The 15,703-nt window shown below is 35.3% G+C and overlaps 1 protein-coding gene across 1 annotated transcript; it reads left to right on the top strand.

Moving 5' to 3' along the window:
* The first annotated feature begins 1,273 nt into the window (after positions 1 to 1,273).
* LOC149075914 (uncharacterized) lies at positions 1,274 to 15,391 on the top strand. The gene is made up of 5 exons (XM_089243419.1): positions 1,274 to 1,463; positions 3,886 to 4,040; positions 8,942 to 9,106; positions 13,948 to 14,070; positions 15,239 to 15,391. The coding sequence occupies exons 2-5, from the start codon at positions 3,941 to 3,943 to the stop codon at positions 15,343 to 15,345; spliced, it is 495 nt and encodes a 164-aa protein (XP_089099545.1). The 5' UTR covers positions 1,274 to 1,463; positions 3,886 to 3,940; the 3' UTR covers positions 15,346 to 15,391.
* The last annotated feature ends 312 nt before the right edge of the window (positions 15,392 to 15,703 follow it).

Here is a 15,703-nt window from a genome sequence, read left to right as displayed (position 1 = left end):
TGTGTGGGTGAATTCATCCATTCTTCAACAACTATAAACCACCCGTAAATGCCATCACACAGTGGTGTATTTACGGGGGGGGGGGGTTCTTAGAGGGCTATAGCCCAAGGCGGGAAGTTCAGAGGGGTGGCTTATTTGAGGAATGAGTGGCCAAGAAAATTAGTAGAATGAGAGAAGGGTGGCAAAATTTGCATAACCCTAAATAAATCCACCTCTGCAGTGATAGTGACTGTGTCAGCGAATGACCAAAAGAGTGACCTACGAGCATGAGTGTGAGCAAAACAACGACCTATAGAGCGAAGGACCAAGTTAGCGAGTGAGTGACCAAGAGCGTGTGCAAGCATGTGAATGACCTAGAGTGTGTGTAAGCATGTGAATAACCAAGAGCAAGTGCAAGGAGTGCCCTGGAAAGTGTGAAAGCATGTGAATGACCAAGAATGGCCAAGAACATGTGTAATCACGTACATGATCAAAAGAGGGACTTATAAAGCAAGGAACCATGTCAGTGAGCAACCAAAAGAGGGACTTAGAGCGTGTGCAAACATGTGAATGACTAAAAGAGTGACTTAGAGACGGTATGAGCCTCGGAGTGACAGAAAGATAGACTTAGAGACACGGGGGTACTTGCAGGAGAGGGGAGCAAACGGGGTTATAGCACAGAGTAGAGGATTATAGAAAATAATAGTCAAGAAAATTAGACTAAAATAGGAGTAGGGAGGCAAAATTCGCGTAGCCCACAGGCTGCAAAACCATAAATGCTCTTCTGCGTACACAAACACGCATATTTTTCTTTCATCATCCTGAAATACTTTCGCAGGATTTCAAACATTAATATGTGTGTTATCATTCTTCTAATAAATCATCGACAAAAAAAAAAAAGTGTAAATCAATGGATATGTTGAGAAAGCGGAAAATGCTGTCTATGATCGAATTATATAGAATGACGAGCCGGAAACAGAAAAAGTTTGGGTTTTTTTTTTCTTCTTTTTACATAAAAGTGTATTTCTTTTCTTCATTTATATATACTACATATACACATTTTTCACTCTTCTTCCTTTCAAGGAGAAAAAAAAGAAAAAAATGTTAGGTACACCCATCGGTTTTTTATCTCATAATATTCTCTTTTTTTGTCTTTTCTCGTGTCTGTATGTGAGAGTTGTCTTTTTTTTTTTTTTTTTTTTGCATTGTTTTCCACTTTCAGTGCGTCACATCGATGATTGCGTCACATTCGTTATTTACGGTTTTTTAGCCAAAAAAAAAAATGCTTTTCTATCTTTCTACCTCATTTTACCTTCGTTGTCAGTATCGCAAAGATAATGGTATCCTCTTGATAGAACATAAACTTTGATTATATACTCATTTTCTTCTATATCTTTTTTTTTTTTGCATTTCAAGCGGAATGCTTTGAAGCACTGAAGTCACGGGTATTCATTGCGGTGGTGAACTGAACGGTCGAAATACAGGTAATGTGAAAATTATTATGTTTTTTTTCCGATATCATTCAGTTTGCCCTTTAAAAAAGTATTATGTACTATGTGGAATTTATTTATTTTATCTGAGATTTTCTTCAAACACACGTGTGTGTGGTAGTATTGCAACGCGCCTTATCTGTACGTACGCGTGTCATTACACTTTCAGTTACTCTTGTTTTTGTGTTTGCCTTATATTAGACGGTATAGGCTGGAATAAAGATCGTTCGTGTCTCAACGGGTGCAACGAGGCCTCTAAAATATTGAAGACTTTCACTCATCCATCCTGAATTCTCATTCTTTTTAGTGTATGACTATTTTTATGAAGATATCTTTCCAGCATTTCTGTATATTCCAAGAGTATACAGTAGAACCTTGATTATCCGGGATAATGGTGGGAGGGAAGGTAAACATTGATAATCGAAATACACGGTTAAACCACCGGGAGTAAGAAAAAAAGATTTAAAATAACAAAAATTGGAAAAAAAAATAGTATTTATGTATTTTATCTGTTTAAAATGACTCTATCCACCGTATATATTCATATTATCCGTGCGAAAATTCTAATAAGAAAATACACTTATTGAAGGATAGCCACATTACTAATATACTGGGTTTCATTGATGGCAGAAATACTATATATGCCTCACAGGATGCCGTTTTTTTTTGCCCTGAAATGGGCAAAATTGGCTCAAGGTGGGTTTCGAAAAACATTTGGTCCTGGACTTCCAAGCTCATTGAGTCAGTCCCGATATTAACCACGTTAAAAGAGGGGGGTGATGGGCTAAAAATGAAAATTTCAAAAACAAAGTCCACTGAAATAATTATTTCAGATTCATTTTATATACAGTGAAACCTCGCTACAACGATACTCGATATAACGATAACTTTTTTAGGAGCTTTCGAAACTGCTTTATATATACAGCGATACATAGGCGTATGCAGAATTTTCTCGAGGGTGGGGGGGGGGGTTTAAGATTTTTTTCCTTCTAAGGAGAGGTTTTTACGTTTTTTTCTGCAAAATAACACTATAATCTTGGCTCGGGGGGGGGGGGAGGATTAGAACCCCAAAACCCTTCCTTTGCATACGCAAATGCAGCGATACATATATATCTATATTTCATATTTCACTCAAAATTATATTCAATATATTTTCAAATTCCTCACCAGTTTTGGTTTTTTTCTGGCAAAAAACATCGGTATTTTGCACTATTTACCCTACGAAAGTGTTGAAATTGCCGTGAATATGCTTTCTGTGAAATTACCACCCATAAAAGGGATGGGTGGTAAGCTACTTTACGGGGGCAAAACAAGTAACTGAATTGTATTAATCAACTAAATACAAATACCGGCCGCAACAAGCAAAATGCCCAACGAGGTGGCTGAGAATCACTTGTAGTTTTTTGCTGCGAATAAATACTTATAAATGCACTTTATGGTGGTCTCATTCAGAAGAGATGCCAACCACAGCATAAAATGTGACGGCACCTGGTGATATATTTTATAATGCCACCTCTCTTAATATATCGATAACCCCTATACAACGATGTGTTTCTTGATCTGCAGAGTATCATTGCATTGAGGTTTCACGTTACTATCTTCAGGACAGAAATTAGCCATTTTGCTACACTCTCACAATATATCTGTTGCAGTAAATGCAATAAATCTGATTATCATACATAATCATCGGCGACTTTGGTTAGTTTGATAAATTTTGTTCACATATTGTTAATTTATCACATTTACTGGTAATTACGTATAATTCCCCCCCCCCCCAACTCTTATTTGTAAATGCAATAAATCGTCAACGATTTTACTCAAATTTACCGGACATTATGTACAAACTTCAGTCTCAGGATAATAAATTCGATCGGTAATGTTGGCTAACTTTGCACATGACAAATGTGAAGAAAGCCAACCCCATCTCAAGACATAAAATTTTTTATAATTTCTTCTTTAATTTCACACATTTCAATTTAATTCAATTTTTATGGCGAAATACGTGTAGTGCCCGCATCGGGCCCGTTATTTGGGGAGGGGGGGGGGTCAGGAGGGAGGGCCGTTGCCCCCCCCCGCCCGGCTTTTGATAATACACTAAAAATGGTATATATATATATACATACATTGAGTACATGTTCTTTGCCCCCCCCCCCGGAAAAAGTTGAAATGACGGCCCTGGCCCGCATTAGGGGTTCGGGCAAAACTGATAAATTTAAATTAGTGACATATTTTCATATTGATTTCTTTCACATTAATCAAACTCACCGACTTCATTTGGGAATTAAGCATAATCACCGGTAAAAGTGATAATTTGCTATGAAATTTGTCAAACTTATTGAGGTGATTGGCGACTATGCATAATAACGACAAAGATACTCAAAGATGAAATCAATCATGTCATCATTTTCTTTGTCAGGATTCCTCGATCAAAATCATCTCATCCATCCATGTGAATCAAAGTTCGAACAGTAATGATCAAATCAACTCCGTTATTTGCTGGAATTACTTACTGTTTCGGAGGATGTTTGCTGTTCCTACTAATGACATGCTCGTCTTCATCTAGTGCTGGGGGTGAGTGACTTTAAGCCTTCATACACATCTGTACAATTATTTATTTTTGCGTGATAGATATTTTCGCTAGCAGATATATTGTTGTACATACATGTATAATAGTCTATGAAGGGTAATTAGAAATCTCTTTTGAGGGACAATAAAGAAAAAGACCAACGATAAAAGAAATATAAAAACAAAATCGTGATATACCCGATAAAAAAAACGTTAGATAAAACGCAGTGGTGAAAATATATTCCGCGCCAAGAAATTCCGATGTGTTTTTAATGTATAATACGTAGATTAGACGCAGGAAAACAGGGTAGGTTCGTAAAAACTCTAAGCATAAAAAATTGCATCATCCCAACTCTGACCACAAGGAGTACCGTACGGGGAATCACCAGTCAGTGTGACCAATACCGCATTAGAAAGAGTCATTACCCCACTAGAATAGTCATAGACTAAAGATATAATTATTTATTCTAACTATAATAATTTAATTATAATTATTATTCTAACTCTGTGAGAATAGTACAGTCGAATCCCGTTAAAGATATTCGTTTATAACGAAATTTCGTTATAAAGGAATTCCAGGATTTTGCATTGTTCCCACGTAACCTGTATCTGAGATATTAGAAAAGTGTTCATTAAAACAAGATTTTCACTATAACGATATTCGGCTGTATGGTATCTTTAGTATAGTATTGGCGTGACAGAGTGGCTGTATTATACTTTTGAAAATGGCGTCCATAGTTTGTCCAAAAAAAGCAGGATTTTGTTTTTTTCTATATTTTCCCCCTTTCACGCTAATTTTTTTTTCTTTATTATGGATGGAATATACTGAGTGGCTACTTCATGATGACAAGTTTAACCCTTTAAGTGGCATTGACGAGATATCTCACCTCCTTACCACTGGAACCGTGGACTGGGTCAAATTGACCCAAACTGTGAAAAAACGGTGTTCCGAAGCGAAAACAGGAATTTATTTTTGGTTCCTGGATTTTTCCCTACTCTTATTCAACGTTGTTTAACTGTGTATTCAATAACGGAAAAATGTTTATGAATATGAAATAAGCTTCAAAATTAATTAAAAAATGATGTAATTTAGTAAAAATATGATTTGTATACAATACACCGTTCAATACAATACACTTTTTTTTTGGTAATTCTGTAATAATAAAGAAAGATGTAAAACGAGCGTGTCAAATTAAGTATGGGAAAGTTATAATATGATCCTGTCAAAATAAATATAGAGTTCTTCCCGATAAACGGTTTAATCATTTATGATGAGCAGTTTGAAGCAAATTATTTTCGTGATTTTTGTATTTTACCGCATGTTGAAGCTGCACAACTCATGCAAAAATTAACAGATTTGTTTCTACATTTTTATGTTACCTAAAAAATCAGACTCGTTTCTTTTTTTTTTTCTTTCTTTTGATAATTAACGAAATTACGCGATCAAGAGCGTACAAATAAGTCTTCTTGCGTAGGGTGACATGTATGATGAACGCATCTCTTCAATAACATTTTAGAGGAACTGCTTTAGAAAAATAGTTTTGCCCAAGGGCGTAGCCAGAGGGGGGGACTTGGGGGTCTGGTTCCCCCCCCTGAAATGTGAGAAAATGACCAAAAAAGGGAAAAAGATGGCCAAATCTATTGTTCTGTCACTTTGGTCCCCCCCCAAACTAAATTTCTGGCTACGCCCCTGGTTTTGCCGTTCTGTACTATTCTACACAAAATCCAGGAACTTATAATAGTAAGAACCAGGATGTTGTAGGAAATGTGGACAGAGGCCAGCTCCGTGAGGCTACCTTCACCAATTATTTTTTCGGTCACTTTATCGGTACATCTATGGCAAATTTTGTTGAATTTTAGTATGAAATTGTTTTTGGGTGTGCTACTGTCGATATCGACTGTTACATGAAGCGTGCTGACTGATGCAGTTTTTTTCCTTTTTTCTTTGATAAATTTTCATTATGACATCATTGTATTTCAGTAGTGATGTTTCGTGCAACTGTAGTTTCACCATCTTTATTGTTTCAGGTACTTCTCTTCGATTTCGTCTCACCGTCCCTACTAAGCTCGTATTTTTTGGCTTTTAGCATTTCAGCCAGCTTCAGTGTAGCTAAAAAAGTTGCCAGTAGTGAGATTTCTGTCCTTGTTCTCAAATGGCTTGATCAGTTGGATGACTACGTGCTCTCTGAAAGAGAGACACTCGTTGGGCGCTGATCCTTCCCTGGATTTGGAAATCAAAATGTATTGGTGTCCACCTCAACTGCAAGCCAGAATTCTGTGACATCGCTTGCGTACAGAAATTCAATTTCAGCTACACGTTTTTTCTAAAGTTGAGTTTTTACTTTCCCAAAATCTTTCTACGTTGGGTCAAAATGACCCAAACCGCGGTTCTAGTGTTAAAGATCCCTTATTTGAGCTATTATATATACCGATATTTTGTAAAGTTCATTTCCAATGGAACACTTTCCCTCTACACCCCTTACTACTTACTTGCTGAAAATTAGGAGAAAGCTTATTTCATTAAAAAAATAATTTGGCATTTTAAAGGGTGGGGATAGAAATTTCCGTTGCGCCGCTAAAAGGGTTAAGCAAAGGAGTTATGGTGTCACACTGTTCTTAAACTTCGGGCATGTAAATACTAAGACGGACACTGTATGAGATGGAAACCTGTCGTAAACGAAACAAATACATAGTGTTGTGAATAATGCTTTTTCAATAAGAAACCTGTAAAAGACGGAAACTTTCTAACGCGGAAACGGAAGGCATATTTAGTCCATTAACAGAACCTGTTAAAATGGAAAGCCTTTTTTGCCGGGTGCGTGTTTTTGTCCTTTGGATGGGAGGAAGTTACGTCGTTCTGATCCCCCTTTTGTTAGGCGAACTCTAACTTCTTGCAAAAACGATGAGTACTTATTTATCTGAACTGGTTCTTGGGGTCGGACTTGAGAGGAAGCGGATTTACTCTTCGAAATTTAGTAAAAGCTTGTTTACCATTTCATTTATAATGGAAATGTTGACTTTTGTTAAAAAACACTCCTATTTTTCTTGGAAAAAGTTTGATAATTTCGAGAAAGAAATACGCGATGGAGAATGTGACTTACTGTTCAAAATTTAGCGATACGTACCGTGTTTTGGCTACTGCAGAGATTTTCATTCAGTGTAAAGATGGCCACCAGCAACAAGAAACGCGTATTGAATTTGAACAAAAAATAGAGTTTGTAGAGGCGTAAAAAAGCAAAATTTTAAAAAGTGTTATAAATATGCAGAATCTTTCTTTAACAAACGTCATTGATCTCATGAGTTTTTCATAAAAAGGTATGCAATTTCTCGATTTTTATTTTAAATATAGTGAAACCTTGCTACAACGATACTCGATATCCTTTACTAAGATTAAATACCTACTACCTCTATAACGGTATTTTTAGGTTCTGAAACCACTATAAAAAAAACAATATTTTTTTATATTGATCAAAATAGTTTTGAATTTAATTTTAACTTCGTCACTTATTTTCCTTCTTCTGAAGGCATCTGATAACATCATCTTTCACTAAAAAACCACAGAAAGCTAAAGGAAGTTATTGCTACTTTCTGTGTAAGACACAATAAGTAAGTGCAATGCGGTAAACTTCTTTACAGGGACAATGCATCTTGATGAATTTTTATAATAAATTAATCAATTAGAATTTTTTTGCGTCGAATAAATACATGAAAAAGCATATTTTCTGATGCCATTAACAATGTCCATGTAGAAAAGATGACAACAGAAGCATAAATTTGATGACACGCAAGGATAATTTTGCCTCTTAATATAACGATATTTTTTCTTGGTCAGCAGAATATAGTTATATCCAGGGGTTTTACTGTATTTAAAAATTTTAATTTTTTACAAAAGTAAGTGTTCATTCTATTGCGATTCAGGAGAACGTTTTGTATTGAAGTTTAACTATATTAGCGTATTAAATATGAAATTTCAAATTTATAGTTATTTGAAACAGCACATGAGAAAAAATTCAAAATAATAAATATGCATATCTGTTTAACACTTATTGGTTTGTAGAAGTTAGTACCATGTTCTCAAAATAAGTTTTGTGAACGATAGAAATAAACTCCTGCATATATTTTTATGTGCACCTCTATGAAACCTGTCTGGAACAGAAGATAATTTCTCTCTTGACCTTCCGTTTCATACAGGTTTCACTTTATAATACTTGAACTAACACGTTCCAGCGCATATTCGGTCAGATGGCATCACTCCACATATCAAGCATCACACAGAAACAAACTTCACGTTAGGTTCACAACACTTATACACATTGCAATATGTATCAATTTGTTAAAAATTTCGCAGAGGAATATGGATGAGGTGCATGCGTGGTTTAGTAGTAGTGGTGCACATTCGGTCATGTTTTTAGGGGGGCCAACAAAAAAAAAAAAAGTAAAAAAAAGGATTAACCTTGTTTCATAAAAAGCTGCAAATTATTTGTAACTTTCACAGAATACAGTCGAACCCTGTTTTAACTAATGCCATTATAGCGAAAATCTTGTTTTAACGAACACTTTTCTAATCCCTCAGAAAATTAAAGGATTAGAAAAGTGTTCGTTGTAATGAGATTTTCGCTATAACAGTATTCGTTAAAACGGGATTCGACTATAATACCCCTTTTACCAGCAAATAATTACCCTTACATAATGAAAGCATGCATTTCAAACCTCTGAGAAACGGTCACCCCTTTTTTTGCAGACAATTTTTTTTGTCCCACTGATATTCGCAAAAGAGGTTTTACTGTATTTATTTTTTTCATTCCCTTTTTATTTCACAGTCCTCTGTGACTATAACATCAATATTGGCAGTTAACGTAATTTATCTCAAAAAACCTATGAAATCATTGTTTGTATGCTTTTACCAGAATTTCAAGTTGGAATTCTTCCGAATATAACTTGCACAGCCGACTCTGAATGCACCGGCACCATTAATGGATCTGAATGTTTAGACGGCAACTGCAACTGTCCAGAAAACCTTACAGTTCCTGTTCTGGTTTCAAATCGGACTTTTCAGTATTATTGCTTCCCTAGTAAGTATTAATTTCTTTTCTTTTTTTTTTAAATAAATCAAATTCATAAGGTACACTTTATAACAGTCAGAGCTATCTCTGAAAGAGTTCAAGGGCATAGGGACTGAACCTTTTTTGAGGCTCCCAATGTAAAAAAATAAGTTACAGGTGGGGGACGGGAGAGGAGGCTGAATAAAATTGAAAATATGAACACGATGAATAAAAATTAATGAATTCAGAATTAATGAAAATTCAGAATGAAAGAACGATTTCAGAATAGATGAAAATTCAGAATGAAAGAACGATTTCAGAATAGATGAAAATTCAGAATGAAAGAGAAATAGTTTCATTAATTCTGAAACTATTTATCTTCAGATCAAAATTAGTTTTTATACAGATACCAGTCTTCTTATCAACTCGGTTGTCAGTCAGCTTAAGAAATGGCTCAGTAGAGCCTTTGAAAAGATTACTAGTTTAAAAAAAATCATTTTTGGACTAATACTAGGCCAAGCCTATGTAGTCTCCCTAGCAACAAAATCATTTATACAAACTACTAACCCTGGTTCTGACTAAACTTAATTTAAGTTTTGATAAACTTATTATGTGCCACCTTGATTTTACATAAACTGAAGAGCCAAAAAAAACTGGTACAGGCATGAGTATGCAAATAAAGAGATATGGAACCAATCAGAGTACGGCGCTGCGGTCGGCAACGCCTATATAACACAACAAGTGTCTGGCATAGTTGTTAGATCGGTTACTGCTGCTACAATGGCAGGTTATCGAGATTTAAGTGAGTTTGAACGTGTCTGGGACATAGCGTCTCCGAGGTAGCGATGAAATTTGGATTTTCACGTACGATCATTTCACGAGTGTACCGTGAATATCGGGAATCCGGTAAAAAATTAAATCTACGACATCGCTGCGGCCGGAAAAAGATCACGCAAGAACGGGACCAACGACGACTGACGAGAATCATTAAACGTGACAGACGTGCAACCCTTCCGCAAATTGCTGCAGATTTCAATGCTGGGCCATCAACAAGTGTCAGCGTGCGAACCATTTAACGAAACATCATCGATATGGGCTCTCGGAGCCGAAGGCCCACTCGTGTACCCTTGATGACTGCACGACACAAAGCTTTACGCCTCGCCTGGGTCCGACAACACCGGCATTGGACTGTTGAGGACTGGAAACACGTTGGCTGGTCTGACGAGTCCCGGTTCCAATTGCTTCGAGCTGATGGACGTGTACGGGTATGGAAACAACCTCATGAATCCATGGACCCTACATGTCAACAGGGGACTGTTCAAGCTGGTGGAGGCTCTGTGATGGTATGGGGCGTGTGCAGTTGGCATGATATGAGACCCCTGATACGTCTAGATACGACTCTGACAGGTACAACATAAGCATGCTGTCTGATCACCTGCACCCATTCATGTCCATTGTGCATTCCGACGGACTTGGACAATTTCAGCAGGACTCTTCTGACTTTAGACACTTCCGCTGGCCACCAAAATCCCCAGACATGAACATTATTGAACATATCTGGGATGCCTTGCAACGTGCTGTTCAGAAGAGATCTCCACACCCTCTTACTCCTATGGATTCATGGTGTCAATTACCTCCAGCACTACTTCAGACATTAGTTGAGTCCATGCCACGTCGTGTTGCAGCACTTCTGCGTGCTCGCGGGGGCCCTACACGATATTAGGCAGGTGTACTTTTTTTTTTTTATGATACACTTACCGTCAATAGATGGTAACATAGTTTTTTGTGGAATCGATAGTAAAGGCATTTCAATGTACAATATATTGTTTTTTACATTTAACAAGAAAACAATACTCCTACAATCAACCCAAGATATTCCGAAATTAAAATGTTTGCACATAAATATTTTATGTAAGTTATATAGCCTACAATATTTTTAGAAAGAATTTATTGCAAATCACTCTTATAAAGACCTAAGGAATAATAAAAATGAGAATTTAAAAAATAACAATTTTTTTAAATAAAATCTTCACACTTTACAGCTGGAATTTACAATTGTTTATAGCTAATAATTAACATTATTACTTAACACATTATATACAGTCGAACCCTGTTATAGTGCCAACCCTGATTAGCACTACAAATTTTCATTGAACTAATCTTACATACAGGGATTACAATGAAAAAACCTGTTTTAGCACCAACTAATTATGATGCCAACTATTGTTTGGATGTATACAAAGTCAATAAGTCATTTTCTAAGAAAATTCCACAGTTCTTCCAACATTTTGCTTTTTTTTTCAAAAGGAGTTGAGGATTTATCCTTTTACTACACTGTTATTTTCAGTCAACATGACAACAGTTTAGAGCAAATAAAGGCTAAAGAATGGTGTGGTCGCGGAAAGGAAGGGGCCAGCTGAATTACTTCTTCCTTGGTCAATGTCTCTGAATTACTATTAATTAGCTGTTCAACTTCTTCTATATCCATATCATTGAAAACCCTTCTCCATCCACCTGTTTCGCTAACATGACAATGTCTTTTATAATCTTTTCAGTTGGCTCTGTAGAATTGGTTGTCTTGAAGCACACATTATAGCCAAAGGTTAATCCAACCTGAGTTGACTTTCTCTCTCTTAAGAGCTGCCACAGCTCTAGTGACGACATTAGCAATAGTGTAATTCTTCTAAGGAGTACGTTGAAGATAATCTTAATCTTTGGTTTATTAACAATTAATTAACACATAATTATAATACTACTATTATTCACAATTTTAGATTATTGTAGAAATTAAACATGAACAATTAACAAATTTTAGATGGAGTTCGGAGATAATCCAACACCATCCCCTTACTAGTGTTGACTGCCTGCGTAACAACTTACTTCTTTCTTCTCGCCTTTGCACTTTTTTTTTTCCTACACGCCCACACGTTTTTTGCACCCTGCGAGTCTTTAGTCAACATTCAGTGGGCTGCTGCACTTCCATACCTTCAAGACATTTTCTGCATTTGCATCATCTTCTATTACGTGCGCAATCATCTCCATTGAGTGACATGTACAGTGAACCTTGAATGCTCGCATCACTCCCTGATCATGGGGCTGAATGATAGAGGTAGTATTAGGAGGCATGTAAAGGACTTCCATACCATCAGCTTTAAACTCATTAGCATCTGGTTATCCAAAAGCATTATCCAGTATCAAAAGAACTTTGAATACATGTCTTCACTCTCAAGGTACCTCCTGACTTCCAGAACGAAACACTGTTTAAGCCAATCTAGGAAAAGTGTTTTCGTCGTCCAAGCCTTTCTTTTTATTGTTCACCCAAAATACTGGGAGCTTTGACTTATCCCTTTCCTTCAATGCTCGCGGATTCATAGATTTAAAAATGATGACAGGCTTTATCATGTACTCATACGTATTTGCATTAACAAATCAGCATTAAACACCTGCTTCTGTTCACTAATTTTTTAATATGTTAAGTCTTTGGAGATTTTTTAGCTGGCACCTGGTCGGCTGAGGCATGAACAATGAACACCAGTGATTAATTTTTACATTGCTTAATCTAAATCGTTTCCTAAACCTATGAAACCAACCTTAAATAGACGTTTCACCAGCCCTTTCCTTTACAGAAATGTAAAATTTTTGCATCTTTTCCGTTATAATATTACTATCAATTGGAATACCATTTTTGTAGCAGTCTTGTATCCACAAAAAAAGCATTTTGTGTACGAGAAACACATGGATCCTGTAGGCGATGAAAAGTTTTCGCTGCCACAGGTGCAGCTACAGCCTTGGCTGTTGATATATATATATCTCACTGTAGATTCGTTGATTCCGTAATGGTAGGCCGCAGCAGCAATCGACATACTTTTGCCAAGCATAGTCAATATATCCAATTTTTCTTATAAAGTTTTCACTTTTTTTTTTTGTCTTTTCAAAGTATCAGTAGTACTAGAAAAATGAGCCATCCTTACAGGCACAACTCAAATTTTGTAAACAAAATAAGTAAATGACGATTGCTGAGTTGTGCCAGAAAAAATTTTCAATAAAGGAAAAAAATCATGAAACTGAAACTGCAAATACGAGGGGACCGGCTACACTTCCAATGTCTGAAAAATGGGAAATTTGTGATTAACAAATACAACTAAAAGCAATGTCACCATTATTTCCTTTGATTTATTTTGTTTTTGTACTTATACAATGTGTCACCAAATTTATGTAGAAGTAAAATAATTTTGAAGGTAAATGTACCTGTTTTTAATATGTTAAGTTTTATATCAAGAAATATTTAAATAATTGTACAGTGTTTACAATTTTACAAATTTTCTCAACTTGAAATTGAATGCATATAAAATAGGTTATCTTATTTATAGAGTAACACTAATAAGACACTGAAATACAGTAGTTCATAATAAACGTATGAATTTATGTCATTGAACTTCTCTGAAACACTATTCCGAACATGATCTGATATAACACCAAAATTCTTTGGGGACAAATGGTGGTGTTACAACAGTTTGACTGTATTTTTATTTAATTAATCCCTCCTGACTTTACCCAGCTGAGCTGTCACACATGTTCTGGCACATTGCAAGTGAAGCTCGGATGCAGAAAAACTTAATACATGGTATCATTGTAATCATTCATGCACTTTAATTGTGCAAATTTGTTTGAAACTTATCTGATTATGAAAATAAGCAAAAAAAAAAAAAAATGTGAATCTGAAATATTTATTTTCAGACCCAAAATAAGCAGCCAGAAAAGGGTTTGAAAATGTCTTTACATATATGCACGTGTGTATATCACAAATACAAAGAGACTATTTAATACCTAGTTATGCACAACTAACACATATTCTTAATCCAATGCTTCAGTGCTCAATCTCACAGATTCTGGTTGTGAATTCAAGGTGCAATGTGGTTACAGCCATAGTGATTGCATCAAAGGTGTTTGCACATGCGAAAAAGGTTACTACAATGATGCAATGGACTGTAGAGGTAAGTTTAACATTTATGCATAAAAATATAATGGTTATTAATTTATAGAAAAATGGTAAATAGAAATGAGGAATAGAAATGTGCTCAAAATTAAACTTATTTATAGACTTACAGAAAAGCTTTGGGCACAATCTTGTTTTATCTATTCCTCCTCCCCCCCTTTAATAATGAAATTATCATTAGAGAGAGGGAGAATAGGTTATTTTACTTGAATATTTTCATTTTAAATACGGATGATCAAGAAAACACAATCAAGCTTAGAGTTACACAATAATCGCTCATTATACAGTGCATGTCTAGTGACAAGGAAAAAAATGAGATGTAATGAGAGTGCAATATAACTGACCATTTTATCTGGGTTGTAATGTTAAAAATTCCTAACAGCATTTCTAACAAGAGGCACAAAATATATAAATGTGAGTTATAACAGAGCACAGAGAGAAGTGACTTCTATATATATTTTTTTCCAACCTTATAAATTTTCACTCAATAAACAATATGGCAAGAATAGTGTACCCTTGAAATGGTTTAATTTTGCCTCTGCAGCACATGTACAAGCACATTTAGCATATTCTGTTACCTCTAAAATACTATCAATTCTTGTATGATAACTAATAATCATGTGATCACAGCTTTCAGTCTAATAACTTTCCTCATTACAGCAACACTTAAAAATGCTTGTCAATTACCATAGCTAATATACTTGTAATATCAGAATTTGATATACACACACATTACTCTACAGGAGAAAATGAGAGAGAGATCCTTTTTCATCGTAAATTATATTCCCAAGAATAAATATGCTAATTATGAGTCAACTTGAAACATTTGCATCATATTTAAATGTCACTACAGCCACTGGTTGAATCAAATTTAAATTTCTGAAAACCAAAATTGGAAAGATGATAAATTTATTTCGTTGGGAATCATCTGTATGGAGATAGAGAGGGAAAAACAAATTATAAAATTTTTTTGTAGTTACAAGGTGAGCTTATAATATGATTTACATGGCATATTATATTATTTATTTGCGGGAGTGCAACTTATCATATGATGGATGGGAATGGGTTAGCGTGAACTAAAATGTATCCGATAAGAAAATATGTTTGCGAGTGGAACAGAGAACTGGTTTTGTTTATTACATTGTTTTAATTTATTTTTTTCATAGTTCAAAAAAAGATGATTGTGCCAATCGCAGTCGGAAGTGTCCTAGGAGCACTCATCATATGTGTACTTGGAATTTATCTATGCAGAAGCTCAAAAAATGAGAACTGATGAAAAAAAGTTAAAACGATCATTGAGCACAATGAAGGAAAAAGAAGAGTTAAGCAACAGTCATAACTCCAGCTTCGTGGTGCTGACACAAAGCTCAACTACAGACAGCAGTTGATTGATAGATTTTGGAGAAGGATCATGTGATATGCCAAGATAGCAATGAACAGGCAGATTTTCTCAAGCACAACTATTTATAAATATGCAGATGTATTTTCATGTACATCAAGAAGCTTTAGGAACAAATAAAGTTTCGTTCATCTTGTGTATAAACATATATATTTATAAAATAAGAATTTTTTTTCACAAGTTCAATATTACTTTATAGATTAAAAATTGAAATTGACTCTTACACATTGAG

Source organism: Pholcus phalangioides, unplaced genomic scaffold (genome assembly GCF_987345545.1).
Source record: "Pholcus phalangioides strain wild (caught in Gottingen) unplaced genomic scaffold, Ppha-v1.0 ptg000015l_1, whole genome shotgun sequence".
Lineage (NCBI taxonomy): Eukaryota > Metazoa > Arthropoda > Arachnida > Araneae > Pholcidae > Pholcus > Pholcus phalangioides.
The sequence above is the reverse complement of the archived record's forward strand: the minus strand, read 5'-3'. Positions and strand labels throughout refer to the sequence as shown.